The 19239-nt window shown below is 51.7% G+C and overlaps 1 protein-coding gene across 9 annotated transcripts in view; it reads right to left on the minus strand.

The window, feature by feature from the left end:
- The window catches only part of SMAD6 (SMAD family member 6), an 80961-nt gene extending 62085 nt beyond the window's left edge, over positions 1-18876 (minus strand). The window contains exons 1-7 of one of the 9 annotated variants that reach the window (XM_054716108.1): positions 16905-18876; positions 8943-8999; positions 7153-7244; positions 5233-5310; positions 4976-5100; positions 3918-4121; positions 468-650 (exon numbers count right to left, since the gene is read on the minus strand). In XM_054716108.1, coding sequence (XP_054572083.1) covers positions 641-650; positions 3918-4121; positions 4976-5100; positions 5233-5310; positions 7153-7244; positions 8943-8999; positions 16905-17718 — 1380 coding nt within the window. In that variant the 5' untranslated portion in view covers positions 17719-18876 and the 3' untranslated portion in view covers positions 468-640. Of the gene's footprint in view, positions 1-467; positions 651-3917; positions 4122-4975; positions 5101-5232; positions 5311-7152; positions 7245-8942; positions 9000-16904 lie in introns of those variants that run through there. The other 8 variants (XM_054716104.1, XM_054716106.1, XM_054716105.1 and 5 more) reach the window with 8 other exon arrangements.
- Between the last annotated feature and the right edge of the window lie 363 nt (positions 18877-19239).

Here is a 19239-nt window from a genome sequence, read left to right on the forward strand (position 1 = left end):
ATCCTTGGGCTTCTCAACATCAGGCTTGTCTTCACACCTCCAGGCCTTTGCACGTGCTATTTCTTGGACCTGGAACATCTCCCACACCCAAACCTTGTCTCTTTGGTAGACTCCTATTCATCCTGTAAAAACCAACTTCGATGTCATCTCTTCCAGGGAGTCTTCCTGGACTACCTCCCCACCACACCAAGTCAATCACTAATCCCTTCTTCCTCTGGACCGTTTCTACACTACTTCTCATTACTATTGTTTGTCTTTACCTGTCTGTGAGTACCTTGAGGGCAGAGATGACATAATTTGTATCTCTGTGCCCCCAGACCTAAGCACAGGGCCTGGCTGCCCCAAAGTCCTACAACAGGAAAAGGCACAGCTGGGACTTGAACCCAGGGCCCTCTGGTGCACAGTCCATGCTCTTCAGTCCACCTTGCTATGGAGGCTCAGCACACACTGACTGAACTGAACTGAGCATTTTGGAGAACGAAGAGCTCAAGGACCTGTTAGATGAGGGCATCTGAGGGGAGCATGCTTGGGCCGTAGAATCAGGAAACAGCAGGAGACAATACTGCTCAGCACTCCTCTCCCAGCTCCTGTAGGCACTAAAGATGAACATCAGACAGCATCGACTCCAAAAGGTACCTGTTTAGGGACCACTGGGAGGAAAGGTGGCAGGTGGGTGGGCAGCATGGAGTCACCTAGGTTGTAAACTGGCTCTGCTTGCTTATGCTTGCTGTGTGGCCCTCAGCCACTCTCCTAACCTCTCTGAGCCTCTGTTCCCAACCTACAAAATATAAGAATCCTAGAGAAGGATCTGTGCCCTCAAGGAACTTACAGTCTGACTGGTGGAGGAAATACAGCTGAGACCCCACTCTCCACGTGTTTCTTTCTTCCCCAGGCCTTCTCTTTAAAATGAGGGGCTTGCCCTTGCTGGTGCAGCTCTAAAGAAACCAGTATGCTGCAAGGACTGAGATCCAGTACACACATCCTAGGTCAGCAAAAGGGACAGCCCAGTCGCATGACAGGCAGCTTACAACATGGCTGGCATACAGTGGGTGCTTAATAAAGCCCCGGAACTGTCACCCAATAGGCACTAGAACAAGATACCAGCGATAAGTCACTGGATCCTGAAGAAGCCTGCACCACCTCCATGGAGTCAGGCAGGTCTAGCTTCTAAAGCAGCCCCACTACTCAGCCTCTCATTAAAGGACCCAGAACTCATTCACTCAGCACCCAGCACCCAGCCTGGCCTGGCTGCTCCTTGTCTCACAGAGCACAAAGCTCCTTGTGTTCTGCTCTTTCTGTTTTTCTAACCTAGAGCACTGAAGAGCTGAGAGAACCTGCCTTCTTCCCTCAGCCCTCCTCCTCAGAATGGCCATTCCCACATGGCCCTTCATCCTGTAATTCATTGAATCACGGCATATTCTGCCTTTACATTGCTAAGAAGGGTTGCCTACCAGCCACTTATACCTTAGTATGAATTTAACTAGCTAATCTTGCTTTTCCTCCCGGAACTAAACTAAAATCAAGGAAACAGGAAAGGGGTGGAGATTTTGCAGAGAGGAAGATGGCTGGAGGAGACATTAGACAGTTAGGGGGAAAGCGCCCCAGGCCCTGAGTTAGGCAAGGAACCCAGAGTGTCAAGGCTCTAGGATTTAAATCTGGAGGTGATGTAGATATGAGATGAGAATATCGTGTCAACCATTCAGCAGAGAGCTAAAACAAGACGGTCTCCGGTCTGCCACCCCTGCCCTGCCCACCCCCCACTGATGCGTTCCTGCCTGCCTGGCTGTGACTGAGCCTCAAAATTCCCACCATTCCTTCTAAAGTGGCCTCAACAACAGGACGGGAAAGTGAAGCGGAGGCCTTGGACTGGATAAAAATAGACAGCCCCAAGCCAGGCGCTGGGATGGTCATTGTGCAAGGCAAACAAGGGCAGCTCCATCGTGGGGCTGCAAACACCCCACTCCAGCAGGACACCCATCCCAAGGCACTGAGAAGGGGCAGGCTCTCAGGACAAAGGGAGACAGAGTGGGCTGGGCAGCTGAGAGGACGGAGGCAGCTCTCTGGGTGGTCTGCAAGGTTTGCCTGGTGGTGACATTGAAGAGCACAGAGAGTCCCGGCCTCTAGCCAGCTCCTCACCCCTATCCTTGGTACTTAAATTGGGACTGGCTGCCCCCAGGCTCCTTTGATCACTCTATATTGCCCCCCCTCCCCCCACCCCGGTGTGACTCCCAGTAGGGGATGGGAACCCTTGCTGTAGAATGCTAGGCAGGGCCCTCAGGATGGGAGAGCTGGGCAGTCACTGCTCAGGCTCCCATCCCACATCTACCACTTACAAATTTGTGAATTTGGGCAGCTGGCCCAACAATGAGCCTCAGTTTCCTCACCTATAAAATAGGGAGAATCAAATCTGAGTTGTGACAGAGTCAAAGAGATGAAGAATGATCAGCACTTAGCAAAGTGCTAAGTAGTGAGTGTCAATAAATGTCAACAGTTGTCACCAACAGCAGTATTATCTGTCCTTGAATATCAGACACCTTGTCCCTGGCCCTGGCCCACATTCTTCCCCTCACCTTTCCCACCTCGCCTCCCACCCTGTCCTTGGGCACAACCCTGCATTCCATCTTTGCAGGATGACGCCTGCCTTCATCATCCAGAGACCAGCACAGCTCTGGGCCTTTTCCCGACCTGAGCCTGTCCTTCAGTGTGACAGCCACCACAGCCCCAAGTCTGTGAGCTCCCTGGAGGCGGGGCAGTGCCAGGCCATTAGTCCTCAGACTCTCACAGCACAAGTAAACTGGAAAAGCTGAAGAGTGAAGTGAAACCCTGGAGCAGGAGGAAACGCATGTGGTCCCTGGAAGGGGCCTGGATGACCACAATCAGACCCCATTTAATCATTCCCCCATCAGATATCACAAACTTCCTCCCCAATTCCATCACCCCTTAGAATTACAAAGCCACTGGATGCCAAATTTTCTCATGAGAACCATGAAGTCCTGGCCCACAGGAGAGAGCAGCAGGGGCCTTCTCAGTGGCCAGGACCAAAAACTGCTCTGGGATAACTAACAGGGACCCACTGGACCCCAAAGGCAGCCAAACACAATGGCCCCAGGGTCTCCAAAGACCCCCCAGCCTCCAGAGGCGCTCTCTCCTGGAAACCAGATGGGTGAGGGGCCTCGAACAGGTGCTATGGAGTCTGCTCCTTCCTGCCTAAGCCACACACCAGGCCCACTCTGAGAAGACAGAAATCAAGAGACTATGACTGTTCGGCCACATTGGTTCAGTGGTGGAGCACTGACCTCTGAACCAAGAGATCACGGTTTGATTCCTGTCAGAACACATGCCGGAGTTGCGGGCCTGATCCCCAGTAGGAGGCCTGCAGGAGGCAGCCGATTAATGATTCTTATTGATGTTTCTATCTCTCTCTCCCTCTCCCTTACTTTCTGAAATCAAACAAAATATTTTTTTAAAAGAGACTATGACTATGAATACACCATAAACTGTAACACATTTTCACACAATGGAGTTTCCACCATTAATGATAGAGGGTAGGGGGAAGTCAAAAAATTACCTATCCATCCAACCAATGCTAATGTGATCCACTAAATTAAACACACTCTGAAGATTGTCAGGGACACAGAAGCATGCATTCAGACATACTTTTAATCCTCATCTTCAGAATTATATGTAGCTTTCATCCCCACAGTCACAGAGGAAAAAAGATGGATTTATCTCTCCCCCCTCCTCCACTCCCTAACATCCAAAATGTTTACCCCTTGTGTTCATCGGGTTAGGTCTTTCAGGAAAAGGCAGTATAACCAAATAGGGCCAAAAGGCAGAGAAGAAAACAAAGTGACCCCATTAGAGGGACCACCAGAACCAAAAGGCAAGTAAGATCCAGAAGACCTAGTCCCCAGTACCAGCTGGGCCATGTGACCCTCCACAAGTCACTTCCTGCTCCAGCTTCTAGTTTCTTTATCCTTGAAACAGATGTAGTCTTGTGATCTCCCATGGTTGTGACAGAACAGAGAATAGATAGGGTTAGGGTCTGCAGATGGGAAGTGGCCAGGCAGCCAGCTTCGTGTAGAGTCATGGGGAGAATGCGGCAAGAATGACAGGCAGAACTTTGTGTAAATTCAGTTTATCAGAGGTACATGCAGAAAAGTGTGTGTGGGGGGGGGGGGGACACGGGAGGGGGGAGACAAGACAGAACAGTGGTTAGGAGCACAGTGACAAATGGTTCTGCTATTAGGTGCCCCTGGCCAAGTTCCTTTACTGCTATTCTGAGATGATACAGGTAAAGGGCCCAAGTACAGGCCATGGCCCAAAGTAAACACTTAATAGCTCTGGTCACTGTGGTTGCTATTATGACTTGGGCGTGGGGTAGAGGAAAGACAGCTCAGATGCAGACAGAAGCCCTCAAGCCAAGATCCAGCCATGCAGCTCCAGCCTGGGGGGCTGTCACCTCATGGAGCATAGGGCCAGGCCACAAGGCCCAGCTGTCCTCATAGCGCACCACCTGCCATTTTCCCAAAGGGTCCCACAGACCTTGGCACCCAAGTCCCTCCTGGCCCTCTATGCCCCCAAGTCACCACCACCGTCTTATTTCTCATGGAAAGCTTGATTCAGACATTCTTGGAATGTCGCTATGGCCAACTCTTAATTGCAAGGGGTGGGAGCTCCAAACTAGTGTTCTCTCTGCAAACGAGCCCAGCATCCACTGCTCAAGGAAGGACAGGGAAACCACTGGCCTCTGGCAAACACCCTCCTTACCAGACCCTCCTGAAAGCTTGTTCCACCCACTCCATTTCCCCCTCTTCTGACACTTCACATAGCTCCTTCCCCAGAGTGGGGATGGAAGGAGAAACCCATGAAGAGAAATGTATACAAACACATCCATTTGCTGCCTCACAGCAGCTGGGAGAACAAGATCCCTTGCTAAAATGAGAGATGAAGAGCTGTACTGGGCTTTACTCACTTCCACAAGACAAGGTAGAGACAATTGGGCAAAACGTGGATCGACAGACATTTTAGGTTACCATCTTTAGGTCTCATTCTTAACCCCAAGAACACCAGTGATGAAGAGATGGGCAGTCTTCCCATCTAAGGGTTGGGAGGAAAGGGGGAAAGAAAAGGAGTGGGAATATCAAAAGGGCCTCCATCCAGCACCGCTCCCATCTGTCCCCCTCTGTCAAGTTCAACACAACGGCAGCGTGCAAAGAAAAAAATGCCAACCTGAGAATTCACCCGGAGCAGTGATGAGGGAGTTGGTGGCCTCCGTTTCAGTGTAAGACAATGTGGAATCAGATAGATCTACGGGAGGAAAGAGAAAGAAAACTTAGTTGGCTCTGGGGTGTGCCTGCCGTTTCGGCTTTCTCCTGCATCTGTGTGCACGTGTGTGCACACAAGTGCTTGCAAAGGGCAGGGTGTCCCTCCCCACTGATGCCACTCTGTAACCCTGTCCCATACTTGTATGAGACCAGGCGAGCCAGCCCTGGAATTCTCCTGGAAAATGCCGACTACTGCAGCCCTGGCACCTGAAAAAGTTGCAACTGCTCTGACCACAGAAATAACCCAAGTTGTAGGGACTGAGCATGTAGCAACTTGGAGCCTCCCTGGGTACGGTTAAATTAAGCCCCTAAACAATTCATAGTTGCTATACTTAATTACAACCATTAAAATTCTTGAAGTTGTTCCTTCTTGCTTCCTTCCTTCCTTCCTTCCTTCCTCTCGCTGGAGCTGGGGAAACTGTTTTAACAAGTTACCAGCCATCCCCCTCTGTCCCGCTTACACCCCTCTAATTAAGGGCTCAAACATTTGCTCCCAGATTAAGTTTTTTTCCTCTCCCCTCCTCCACTCCCTAACATTCCAGCCTGCTCACAGAGCGACTTTCAATGCCTGGACTGTGTTTTCTTTAAGGTGTTCATTTTTGTGTGAGTAGTTTTAAGTACTTCATATGGCGTGCATTATTTGTTTTCCCCTGTCTGCAGTGCCGTTAGATGGGAAAAGGAAAATCTTTTGCACTTTTTTGAACACTGAGCTGCTAGCTTAATAAGCCAATGCCTTTTGGGGCAGGCAGACTTGGAAAATTTTTTTCCTGGGCCTGTGCCTCCTGCTACCAGTGATGGGGTATTGGTCCCTGTTAAGGGACAGGCCTGTCCAGGAGTCGGAAGAGGCATGTCCTGTGAGGTCTGCAGCACTTTCATCATCTCACCCAGCACAACCCAGGTCTGGTTCAGCTGGTCCCACCTGGCTCAAGAGAGGCACCCAAGCTAGGGATTCCTAAGGACAAACGGTTAGCCTAGGGCCTAGGCCCTCGCTAGCTAGGATTCCATTCGATCCTGCAGGATTATTTTTTTTCCTTTTACCACATGGCTTGGGAGAGCGGGAAGATGAAACATTAACCAATTTGGCCTCTTTTTTTTTTTTTTTTTTATTTCCCACTTGCCAGATGCTGACTGGGTGTTCTGAGTTTTATTTTGTTTTTGGAATCATGTGATCACAGAGGCTTAGAAGTGAACTGACTTTTTGTTTATGAAAAAGCAACAATGCAAGGAAAAGAAAATAATACAAAAAATAACTCGAACTATTTATCAGGGCATGAAAAAGTTATCTGCTGGTAAAATGTATTTGGAGGAAAATAAGGACAGATGGAAAAATCTCTTTAAAAAAAAAAATAACCTCAATGCCTCAGTGGGATCTTCTTAAAAGATTGTTCCTTTTAATACTTAATGTTCCCAAAGTGTGCAGCACCCCGAGTCTCATTATCACAGGCTGAACCCCATTTCTCAGTGAACCCTGCGGAACTAACACAGACAGCTTTGTGAGGTTCCCAGGAGTGACAACAACAGGCAGTTTCTACCTTTTGCAGCTAGTAAGTCCCCATAATGCACTCTGCAAACCCTCACATCTGGTGCTTCTAAGTGAGGCCCTAGAAGTCTGAAGTGTCTTCGGGCTGTTGTAGAAAAAGAACGCTCCCCATCTCCATCACGGCTCCAGCCCCAAGGACAGACCCCGCCAGAAGTCGGAACCCCCAGATTCAAGTCACACCTCTACTCTTAGCAAAATCAGGGGTCACCAACTTTTTCTACAAAGGGCCCAATAGTATGTATTTTCAGACCTGCAAGGCATACAATCTCTGCTGCAACTATTCACCTCTGCCACTGCAGTGTGGAGGCAGCCGCAGACGATGTGGAAACGGGTGAGTGTGGCTGTGCTCCAGAAGAACTTTATTACAAACACTGAAACTGGAATTTCATACAATTTTCACATGTCATGAAATGTTATTCTTCTTTTGATTTTTTTAACCATCTAAGAAAGTAAAAACCATGCTTAGCTCGCAAGCCATACAAAAACAGATGGTGAGCTGTCGTTTGCAGACCCCTGAGCTATATGACCACCAGCAAGTGTCACTTCCTCTCTCTAGGCCTCAGTTGTCCCATTCGTAAAATAACGAGGACACCTGTTGACTTCCAAATGGTCACTCTGCAGGGCTAAGTGGTGTCCTTCATCCCAGGCTAACCCACAATCCCTCAGGGCAATGATCCTTGACATTCAAACTGAGTTTACTACTTTACTAAGAACATTTGAGGGTGTGTTTTTTTCTCTAATGAAACTAGGGACCTTCTAAGTGACTCGTGCAATTATGTTAACTTAGGAAATGCTGAGACAAGCCTGTGAGGGAAGAAGGGGGAACCGGTGAGCTGAAAAGGGGGCGGCGCTGGGTTGATGCTCGTTAGCTGGGGGGCCCTCCCTATCCTTCACTTTATTTCCCCATCTATGAAGTGACAGAGTCCAACCAGATGACCTTTCCAGTTCCCCAGAAAACTAAATAAAGCTGCTCCATCCATGGGATGACCATCTGTCAAGAAAAACAATGAGGAACTTGCTATCGCTAAGCCTCTGACTCACACACCATCATGGGACACCCTCCGTCCTCCTGGACAGAGGAGGTCACGCTCCTGGAGGGACCTGGTGGGCACTTGTGACTCCACAGGAGGGCCTCAAGGAAAACGGGGCTGGATGCCTGAGAGCCGACGACACTTAGAAGGGACCTCCCAGATAATGCTGACACACGCTATTGAGAAGAGCCTTTACCGAAAACAAAACAAAACACACTTTTTGTGGTCACTTGGTGGAATGTGTTAGCATCACTGCCACGCCATCTGACTTTTAAAGCCTAACCAAGTCCCACGGGAACCGTCTGGGTCACAAAGCTGCTCTCCTGGTGCTGCTAAGGCCAAATTAACTCACCGCACCACGAGCATTCTCCACTGGAGGAAACAGCAGGGCCAGGAAACAAGCCATCTCCCCTTTTAAAACCACACACATTTACACAGGAGACGAGCTGCTCATCTCGCCCCAAGGTTTGCAGAGAACACATTCTACCTCTGAGTGGGACCTGTCTAAAAGGACGTGACCACCGTGCCAGGGGCTTTATGTACCAATGCAAATGCTTTCTTAAACGTTTCAAACTGTTGTTCCTGCCCAGGTAAACTTTTTGGCTTCAAAAGGGTTTGAAAAACCTACAGCTCCTCTCAACAGGGACTTCTTGCTCAACCTATTTGTCATAGTAACAATTAATACACACTAAAGGAGAATAATCTAAGACTGGGGGAGGGAGAGAAAGGAAAAGAGACAAATACCACCCCACCTCCAATGAGATGCTTAAGTCCAAACCCATTCATCTCCCACAGGCCCATTTTTAAAGGTCACAGAGAGGTTAATGATGAGCGGAGGAATTTCAAGATGTAAATAGCCCACTGGAGAGGCTGTCTGCTTCGGCCCCACTGAGGGTGTGTTTGTAATACTTCACCCCATTTCAGAAGCAGCCAGGCCAGCTTTCCCCCCCACTCCAGCCCTTGGGCTCGGAGGCTGGGCACTGGAATGAAGGGGCACCCGGGACGGACACACCTCCCCCAGGGTCAGAAGGAGGACACACTTACCCAGTGGCTTGTACTCGTCGCGAGGAGACAGCCGAGAGTAGGGGGGTGGTGGTGATTCTGGAAGACAGGAGACAGCATGTCACTGCCAGGGTGGGAGAGGTCACACTGGGGATTCTTCTACAAGCTTTTGATTATTGATTCCCTCCTGTAATAAACCCAGCTCACAGGAAACCCTCCTTTTCTCCATCACCTCTGCTGCCCAAATCCACTGGAACATCACTGCTCAGCAGTAAGGCCCAGGCATAGGGTCCAGACCTGGGGTCAATCCCTGCTCTGCCACCTTTGGCTGTGCGACCTTGGGCAGGTTACTTCACTTCTCTGAGCCTGTTTCCTCGGCTCTAAAATGGTGACACTAGCCCTGGCCAGTGTGGCTCAGTTAGTTAGGCATGGTCCTGTGCACCAAAAGGTTGCTGGTTCATTTCCCAGTCAGGGCACATGCCCGGGTTGCAGGATCGCAGGATTGATCCCCATTAGGAGGCATGCAAGAGGCAGCCAACTGATGTTTCTCTCTCCCTCTCCCTTTCTCTCTCTCTAAAAAAAAAGAAAGAAAGAAAAGAAAATCAACCAATAAGAAAACATTTCTTAAGAATAAAAATAAATAAAACGGTGACAATAATCATATGGACCTCCCAGGTTTTCCAGGTGGGTGAAAGAAGATAATGTATATAAAACGCTTAGCACAACTCTTGGTACTATAGAAAAATACCTCCACAAACACTTAACTGTTATTATTGTAATGAGAAACACAGGTGCAGGGAAAAGCCAGAGCCAGGGCTGCGTGATAAAATACCAGATGCTCAGGTAAATTTGACTTTTGGATTTCCGTGGCATAGCTTCTGGTATAAGTATGTCCCTCACAATATTTGGGACATACTTATACTAAAAAGGTATGTGTTGTTTACCTGAAATTCAAACTTAATTGGCATTCTGTAATTTTATTTGCTAAATTTGGCAACTCTCATCAGAATTGAGTCTGAGTGCAGAGACTCAGACAGAGAAGCTCGTTTCCCAACAAGCTGCATTAAAGTAGCATTCTTTGCGGCAAGGAGGGCAAGGCTGGATGGGACCCGAGAAGCCAAATTCAGTTACCCAGATGTGAGACCTTAACCCAGTCACTGCCAGCCCTCGGCCTCAGTCCCCCCACTTAGCAAAGGGGTGGGACACGAGCTCTCCACTGCCTTCCAGCTCAGGCCCTGTGTGATTCCTTATTGTCTACGGTATTTTTCTTTTGGTTTCCTTTCATTTGCCTAAAATACTCCTCCTTAAAAACATATACTTTGTCTTCAGAAGAATTCCTTAGCCTTTTGCTTTAGGGGAAGTAACAATTTGCTAAACTAAGTAACAATTTGCATGAATGAAATGACCCTTCATTTTCCCTAAATGAAACTAAACACCATCAAATCGCAAACTAAAACAAACTCTCAGTGGTAGTAAAGTGGTAATAACTATTATTAGGCAGGTATCAGTAATGACACAAGGGGTAATAAGTGTTTTTCGTAATTATAATAAGGCACAATTAGCTGTAGGAGCATTTGTTTTGCTCCATACACCCTATGCAGCTTCAGCTCTTCCCCACCCTGGCTTTTCCAGCCAGAAATTATTTCAACAAAGTGAAGGCTCTGAGGTCTAGAAACAGGGAATCTTTTGTGGACAGTATTCAGGGAGAAGGAGAAGTGAATCATGGAGTAGCTACTGGGAGAGAAGCAAATGTTTGCTGAAAGCCTACCCTGTGCCTCCATGCCAGGCATTTTCAATTTCATTTATTGTATTTTATTCTCTTGGACCTGAGGTACAGAGTTGCTCATCAGGCACTTATTTTTATTTTATCCTTTCTCAGAGACAAAATGGTCAATATTCCCATTTTACAGAGGAGAAGACTGACTTGCCCAGTGTCCCCCAGCCAATCATGGTAAAACTAAGATTTGAGCCCAGGCTGACTCTGCTTTACACCCCAACGAGACAGGTAATCAAAAGGCACCCCATCTTCCACCACTTCATCCCAGCTAAGTCGCATCATCTGCAGACAAAGTGCTCAGTAAGCGTCTGTGGACTAAGACAACAGTTATGAGGATAATGGTCAAGTTGGGGGCATCAGTGGACAAAGGTGTGGATAAAGAGGACTTAAGGGCCAAAGTGGTCATGGGAGACCCCAACCAGGACTCAAGGAGGGGAGTTATTTGCCTTCAGTAGGAGTCACCTCATCTACTGGTCCTCAGGACTTGGAGGGGCTAGAGACCAGACCTAAGTGAGAGCCAGCCTCTCAGGACAAGAGTCAAAACACAGGTAGGGCTAGAGTTCCACGGGGAAGGAGACATGAGGCCGGTGCTCCCACTGGACAGCAGGCTGGGGCCTGGACAGTGGAAGTGACTCCCTCAGGGCCAGATAGGGAGATGGTTGCAGAGCCAGAGCCAAAAGCCAGGTCTACTGACCCCCAGCCTCAGGCCCTTTCCACACTACCCCACTAACTTATCAGAAGGACTGCAATTACCGTGTTAGGGTTCCTTTGGCAAAAATCTGAAAGGCCGAGGCCCAGGCCACACAAGGTGGGAGGCTCTGTACAGCTGCCCCCCAGAGATGTCCCCAAAAGTGAAACTGGGCAGAAGTGGACAGTGGTGAGTCAAGCCACTGTCCGTCACCAACCTCAGTGTCTCTTGCAGGAGACACCTGCCACCCATGGCCACACCTGAGCTGGCAGGGTTCTAATGACATGAGTGAGACAGAAAGCATCTACAAACCTGAAATGTCAGACACACCAGCTAGCAGGGAACTGCAAAACTCCCAGGAAAGACTTTCCCAGGCCCCCATTTGCACCAGCAAAGCAGTTTGCACAGAACTGTAACCACTGTAGGGCCTGGAAGCTAGTTACTCACTTCTATACGAGGCAAGTGAAAAAGTACGAAGGCCTATAGACTTCACCCCCAGCAGGAGGAATCAGAATGTCAGAGGTTTGCCTTACTCAACTTCTTGGAGTTCACCCAACTCAACTTCTTTTAAATGATGGGGCAACTGAGATCCAGCAAGATAAAGGACCAGCCCAAGGCCACATAGAAAAGTCCAAGTTACTCTTTCAATTAAACAAAAGGGGAGGCCAGTTGGGGACCAGTATCAAGTTACCTTTTCTTGAAAAATTGAATTATCATCCATACTCTTAAGGTTCACTCTTTTGAAGTATACAAGTTAGTGATTTTTAATATACTCAGAGTTGTGAGACCAACACCACTACCTAATTATAGAACATTTTCATCACCCCCAAACTCCAAATGCCAGGCAATCAAAATAATCTACTTCCTCTCTTTAGGGGTTTTGCCTATTCTGGCCATTTCACACAAATGTATGACCTTTTGTGTCTTGGCTTCTTTCACTTAGGATTATGTGTTTAAGGTTCATTCATGTTGTAGCATATCATTCTTTTTTTACAGCTGAATGATATTCCATTGTATGACATTCCATTGGCTATATCATATTCGGTTCATCCATTCATCAGCTAATGGACATTTGGGCTGTTTGCACTTTTGGGCTATTATGAATAATGCTATGAACAATACTGGGTAACCTTTTCAAAAAATATATTTTTTTATTTATTTCAGAGAGGAAGGGAGAGAGAAAAACATCACTGACGAGAGGGAATCATTGATCAGGTGCCTCCTTCACGCCCCCTACTGGGGGGGATGGAGCCCGAAACCCTGTAATGTGCCCTGACTGGGAATCAAACTGTGACCTCCTGGTTCATAGGAATGAACCACTGAGCCACACCCGCCAGGCCTGGGTAACCTTTAACTGGCACCTCCACTTCCATATATCCAGGCCCCATGGATCTGGGAGAATGGAGCTCCAGGACATTAAATCAGGTGAGCAAGGTGGGCACTCGGGTCAAACACTTGATATATAAAACAAAAGGTTAGATAAGAAAGGTGTGAGCTGCCCTCAGACCCTCTGTTCACTCCCTTCTTAGAAGCTTAATGCTTGCAAAAGTCGTGTTATTTAAAAATAGTAACTTTTAGAGTCCTGCAGACCCATATGAAAGAAATGAACACGGAGGAAGGAGGGAGAAAATGGGAAAGAGAGAAAATGAGAGGGAGGAGAAAGAGAGGCAGAAAGATCAGAAACTGCAGTTCCCTCAGACATCTAGCCTCAGGTATCAACTTCAGGAATCTCCTCCAACTTCCTCCAGAAGTGAGAGAGCAGTCAGCCAGGGGCCGAAAGTACCAGAAGACTAATGCTCAATTCAGCTCAGCACAGACTGCCTCTGGGTTAGTCCCCAGAGGATACCTGGCCTTTTGGTATCTATCTAATTCTAAAGCCGGAAGAGTTCACAGCCTCTCTCAGTGGCTGGTCAAGTTTCCGTTTGGGGCACTACTTTCCACCCCCATCCTTGCAGCTCAGCCTCTAGCTTAGGAAAGGCTCCATAGACCTCCCTGAGCCTCCCAGCTTCCACCTTACCAAGTGGTGGCCGAGGACGGGGAGGTAGTCTCCCGGGGCTGGTCCTCTCCTCCCCCAGAAGCCTTAGGCTCAACCCCAAGCCCCAGGGTGGGAGACACAAAAAGGGAGCTCCTGGCACTTTAAGGCCGGCGGAGCCTAATTGCCCAGATTCCCCCGGCAGCCAGATAAACAGCTCGGCCGGCTGGCGCCAGCAAGAGGCAAACTGCACATTATCACCCCTTCCTCACCTCCAAGGAGGAGCTCCAAGGAGCAGGGCGGGCAGGCCAGAGGGGTGGGGCGGGGGCTTGGAAGCCCAACTTGAAATTGATCTCATTTCAAAGGGATAATGCCAGGCCAAATAAAAGGAAAACTTTCTAGCCCATTCTAATTCCTATAGTCCTGGCCTGGGAACCCTGTGTTTTCCTAGGCGGCCTCCTACAGTCGTTTAGAAGTTCTCTCTCTCGCTCTGTCTCTTTCCCTGGCGCAATTTGGATAATAGTAATTTACTGAATATAATTACAGAAAAAAAAAAGTGGTGAAGCAAAGAGCAGGAGATTTATTCCAAAGTTAATGGATACTTGCAGGAGAAAGGAGCTCTATAAACACAGGTTGGAACTGTGATTAAAGTATTTCTCCACATTTCCGTCCACATAGGCACCAAGCTCAGTGAACTGGCTTTTCCCTGGACAGAAAGACACACAAAAGACACACAAGAGGGAGGGAGTGCTAGGGATTGACTCCCACGGGGGATGGAGAAGCACCAGAGCTGGGCAGAGGGAACCCCCTTTCTGAGACAAGCCAGGGCAGGGCAGGGCAGGGCAGGGGAGGTAGGCCAGTGTTGCCCATCAGACCTCAGGGCTTCTGTCTACCCTTACCACTTTACAGATGGGAAGACACCCAAAGAGAACTGGCCCCAATGCGCCAAAGCAAGTTCTGGATGGAACAAGGTTTGCTCTGAGCAGCAAGGGTCTGCACTGCCCAGAAAGGGACTTCCTGTCACTGGGGATCCCTGTTTGGATTAGGGGGCACTGACGTGACTGGCACCAGGTGGGTGCCCCTCCGTTGGCCTGCTGGGTGTTCCGGTGTACTCTCTAGCTGTCTGTCTGCCCCAGTGCCCCAGCCCTCTTCCCCAGAGCCCTGGAAGGAGCAGTCTCCTTATCAGGACTCGCACGACTGAGCTCCAGCTATGCACCCGCCCAGCTCTGGGAGCCAGGCTGGCGGCCAGCTGGTGGGGGTGGGGTGGGCAGCAAAGGGTTCCCCAGTTCTCAGTCCCAGACTCCACGGCCCATGCCATTAGGCAGGGGAATGAAGCAACAGGGTCCACCTGAAACTCTTCCAAGACCATCAGTCCTCCCAAAAGCCCCCAGGAAGACTTAAAAGGGGGAGCCCCTTGGGTTGGGGAAGAGAAAGAATAGACATAGCCCCTGCAATAGTGCCTCCTTCTGGGAGCAGGAAGAGAGTCAAATGCCAGTGCTTAGTCTAGAATTAGATGTGGAGAATATTCCTGGAGCCACCCCCACTGACGAGTAGGGACGAGAAGGGTAGGTTACTCATACAAGGTCAAGTCCTGTTACTGGCCAAGCCGAGCCTAGAACCAAGTCTGTGGTTAAGCACCATCCCACTGCAGTTTGTCCCTCAACGTGTACCTGCCCAAGTCCACCAAACTCGAATACACCCAAGATGACTTCTCAGACAAGGAGTAGGGACAACCCACCCATCATCCTTGGTAAGGGAGGGTCCTCTCTGTTGTCTCCAGCTTTTTCCCTCCCCACCTTCCCACCCACACACCTGAGCTTGCCTGGCTGGCATCTTGACTCTCAATTGCCCCTCTCCTCCTACTCAATGCCCACCTCCCCTTACCCACTCTCCAAGGCCTGCTCCAGGTCAGGACTATGGAGCTCCTGGAGGTGACCCTGTTACATACACACCCCATAGTGCTCTGAGAGTTCACACCCCTGACCTGGCCCTTCTTCCCCCATCTCCACCCCAACTCCCCTGGAAGACTGTATTTCTTGAGGGCAGGGATCCTACTCATATTTCCACTCTCTCTGCTACTGCATCCAGCACGGTGCCTGGCACAGAATAAGTGCTCAACAAATATGTGATGGCAGACTGCCATGGTGAGAGAGAAAATACCTGCCAGGACTTTCTAAAATAGCAGAGTGGGCCCACCAGTTATCTCCCACTAAACAATAATGACCAGAGAGGGACCCCTTCCCAGAGGCAGAGAGGAGAGAGGCTAGCAGAAGGGAGGAAGCCACTTCCAGGGGATGCTGTGAGAAAGAGGAACAAGGGGCACAGAATGCCGTGGGCCACAGGTCAGGGACAGTCAAAGCTCCTCAATCAGGCCTGGAATGACAACCCATGTGGGCAGCAGGGCAGCCAGGTCAGTGCTGCCTTTCTCCACAACCCCCTTCAGTAAGCCACCAAGGCACCTTCCTTTCCCCTCCAGCCACTACCCCCAGGCACACTCATAGGCCCACCCCCCCCTTTCACATTGGGAGTCAGGAGACCTGTGATCTGACCCTCTATGGACCCTCAGGCTGGGTGCTCACTGGCTCCAGAGGGACCAGACTGGAGAAACTCAGAGCCCTCCAACACCCAACAGCCTATTAACTTTTTGATAGGCACACCCCTGCAGAACCTCCAAAGCCACCTAAAATGCATACACCTCAAAGATGCTACAGGTTAAAATGTGTGTTCCTGCAAGCTTCTGACCTGCTAAGAACTTCCACCTGTCCTCACCTCTGCTAAAGCACCCAGGGCATCCTCAGGTGAGCTGGGCTGGGGATGGCATGTGAGTGCGGGAAGTCCCAGGAAGAGGACAAAGACAGGGAGCACTCCTCAGATGTCATAAAATACCTGGCTTCACCTGCTCATCAATGCCCACAGGACCCTCCACTGGACACAAAAGCTGGACACAGAAATGAGAATGATGATGATGGAGGGCCCTCACATTTAACACCCAAGGGGTGCTGGGAGCAATCAAGTCAAGAGGGCGGTATCCACTTTGCGAGGGGTTACCCTGAAAAAGCTTTGCTCCAAAGTATACAAAGGAACAAATGGGACAATTTACAAACACTTTGACTCAAGTCACGAATTGTCTACACCCAATTTCACAACATATACTTGCACTTGGTTGTAAGAAAGTACAACTTAGGTATAGGCGTATGCACACAAATGCTTCAGCCTGAGCACAAACTGGGGGTAAATGAGGGGCCCCATCGCAATCTTTGGCTTCTCCTAGGGCCTACCTTCTCCCTGTAAAGTTGGAGCCTGAAGCTACATAAAGAAAACTCCACCGTGACCCTTTCTAAGTTTGCTGGTGCCTTGATGAAGCTGCCATTTGATGTGTGTGCCCAGATCCCCTCCCCGGCAGGACCAGGGTGAGGCGCCTCCACTGAAGCTCCCACCACCCAGGGGCACCCACGGGAGCACCGCAGCTCTGCCCACCCGAGGTGTCCGATATAAAAAGGCCACGGAAGGGGACCGGAGGGGGACCCCGAGCCCAAGCCCGTCCCTCGCCCGGTGCAGCGCGCTCACCTGGCCCGCAGAGCCGGCTGAAGTGGTAGGGATTGCAGCACACCGTGGGGCCGTCGGCGGCGGCAGCGAAGCTGTGGCAGCCGCACAGGGGCTTCAGCTCCACAGCGTGCTGCAGGTCAGGCCAGCGGAAGAGGCGGCCGAGCAGCAGCTGCGGTGGCGCAGGCTGGCCGCCCAGGCGGAGGTCGGCGCGCGGCACCAGCACGCAGCCGCCCGGCACGCCACCGCGGGACTCCACCGCCTCCAGCAGCGTGTCCAGCGAGCGCTCCTTGAGCCGCTTCAGGAGCGAGTACGTGACCGTCTTGAGTTCCTGCTCCAACAGCAGCAGCCGGGAGCGGGCTTCGCGACTCCGCCCGCCGCCCACCGGCTCCAGGGCCGCCCCGGCCAGGGGGTCGCTGGCGTCCCGGGGCGCGCCCGCAGCGTCCCGCTCCGAGAAGAGACAGCAAGTCACCGTCTCACAGTCACTTTCGGGCAGCCAGCCCGGGCCTCCCGGTTCCGCCACGTCCAGCGGGAAACCGCCAGCGCCGGCCCCCGGCTCCGACATGGGCCTCGGGGGGCCCCCCGCGCGCCGGCGCCTCACCGCGCCCTGGGCGCCTCGCTGTCCCACCGCGTCCCGGGGCCGCCGCGGGGCTACCGGGCGGACTTCCGAGCGGCCGCAGCCTCCGCCTTCTCGTGCCCGCGGGGCCGGCTCAGCTTGGCTGCCCAAGCTCCCATCCTCGTCGCCGCCGCCGCCGCTGCCGCCGCCTTCCTCCCGGTCGGGGACCACACGACTTCGCCAAAGTCGCCGCACCAGCCCCGAGCGTTTGGACCTGAACATACGATATCCTTTGGCGCCGGGGGTGGGAGGGAGGCGGTCTCCGGTTACCGCGGGTCCGTTCCCTCAGCGAGGCGCCGGCTGCGCGGGCCGCAGCCCCACATGAAGCACCGCCGCCGGGCGCCGTGCAGACCGCGCACAGCCTGTCGTCGAAGGGGCGCCGCAGGGCTGCAACATGAGGGAGCTCGCCGGGGTGGGCCGGCGAGGAACACGCGCACGCCGAGCCGAAGTCTGCGCCCGGCCAGCGGCTACATGGACCCCGGTGGCCGGGTTGCTCAGCAACTCCAGCCCCGGCGCTTGAGGGGGACCGCAGGCGGCGCGCCGCCAAAAAGTCCCCGCATGGGCCGGCGAGCCTTCAAAAGTTGCGCGGCTGGTCCATGAGCACAAAGCGCTCGCGCCGAACCCCCCAAATGTGCCTGGGAAGCCCTGCCTGTAAAACCCAAGCGCTTAACTACATGGGCTTTTCCTGCAGGATCCGAAAGGCAGGCTTGTTGAAACTCTCTGTTTTCGTCTTACTCCCTGCAAAAAGAAAAAAAATGGAAGAAAAAGAAACCCCAAACAAACCCAAAATCCCTGGAATTGCATGCACGAAAGGCCAACTCCGTCTCAGGTCCCAGGCGCTAGATGCACTTAAGAGTTTCTCCCAAACGCGAGTGTCAACACATGAGTGGAAACTGTAAAAATCCCAAAGAGCTGCTGGGAATCCTTAATTAAAAATGCAATCCACCGAGGCAGAGGTCGCAGCCCACCCCACACGGCGCTCGGACGCCCCGGGCGCCGCGGCTGCAGAGGTCGCTCCCCCTCCCCCCTCCACAAAAAGTGCCTCCCGGTGGCCCCGCGGTCCCAGCGAAGTCCAGCGAGGCAGCGCCCGGCGGCTCTTTCTCTCGGCTCGGCTCCCTCGCTCGCTCCCCCGCTCGGCTCTCTCTCTTTTTTGTTCTCCTCAAACGCACACTGAGGGCCCCCGGAGGAGCGCCGCGGAGTCATTGGCTGCCTCCCATCATATGCCAGTCTAGACACTTTGGCGGCTCCGCGGCGCTGATTGTTGCGCAAACAAGGTTTCAAGTTTCTTAACTCTTAAAGGAGAACACGTCCCATTGCAGGGCCCGCGGCTCCGAGGGGCCGGCTCCCGGGGCGGGCCGAACCCCGGCCCCCGCCCCGTGCTCGCCCCGGCACCCCCGCCCCGGGCCTGACTGCCCCCACCGCCCGCTCTCGGGCTCGCGTTGCGCCGCGGGCACGGATGCGAGCGAGCACACGCGCGCGCACACACCCAACACACGGTTACACAAACCACGGGCGGGTGGCGCGAGGGCTCCACGAACCCACTGAGTCTCGGACGCAAACGGGGCGCTTTGCCTATCTCTGGCTGGGGCACAAATTTACAAACACACATTGCACGTTAGAGTTGATGCAAACTCCATCACAGGGAATGCTAATAAAAATGGGTGTGCGTGTGAGCCTTATTGGCTTGCGTCTCTTAGGAACAGGGGGTGCTGGTTTGGTGGGGTAGTGGGATCTTCCGTGATG

The sequence above is a fragment of the Eptesicus fuscus genome, chromosome 5, assembly GCF_027574615.1.
Source record: "Eptesicus fuscus isolate TK198812 chromosome 5, DD_ASM_mEF_20220401, whole genome shotgun sequence".
NCBI classification, from domain to species: domain Eukaryota; kingdom Metazoa; phylum Chordata; class Mammalia; order Chiroptera; family Vespertilionidae; genus Eptesicus; species Eptesicus fuscus.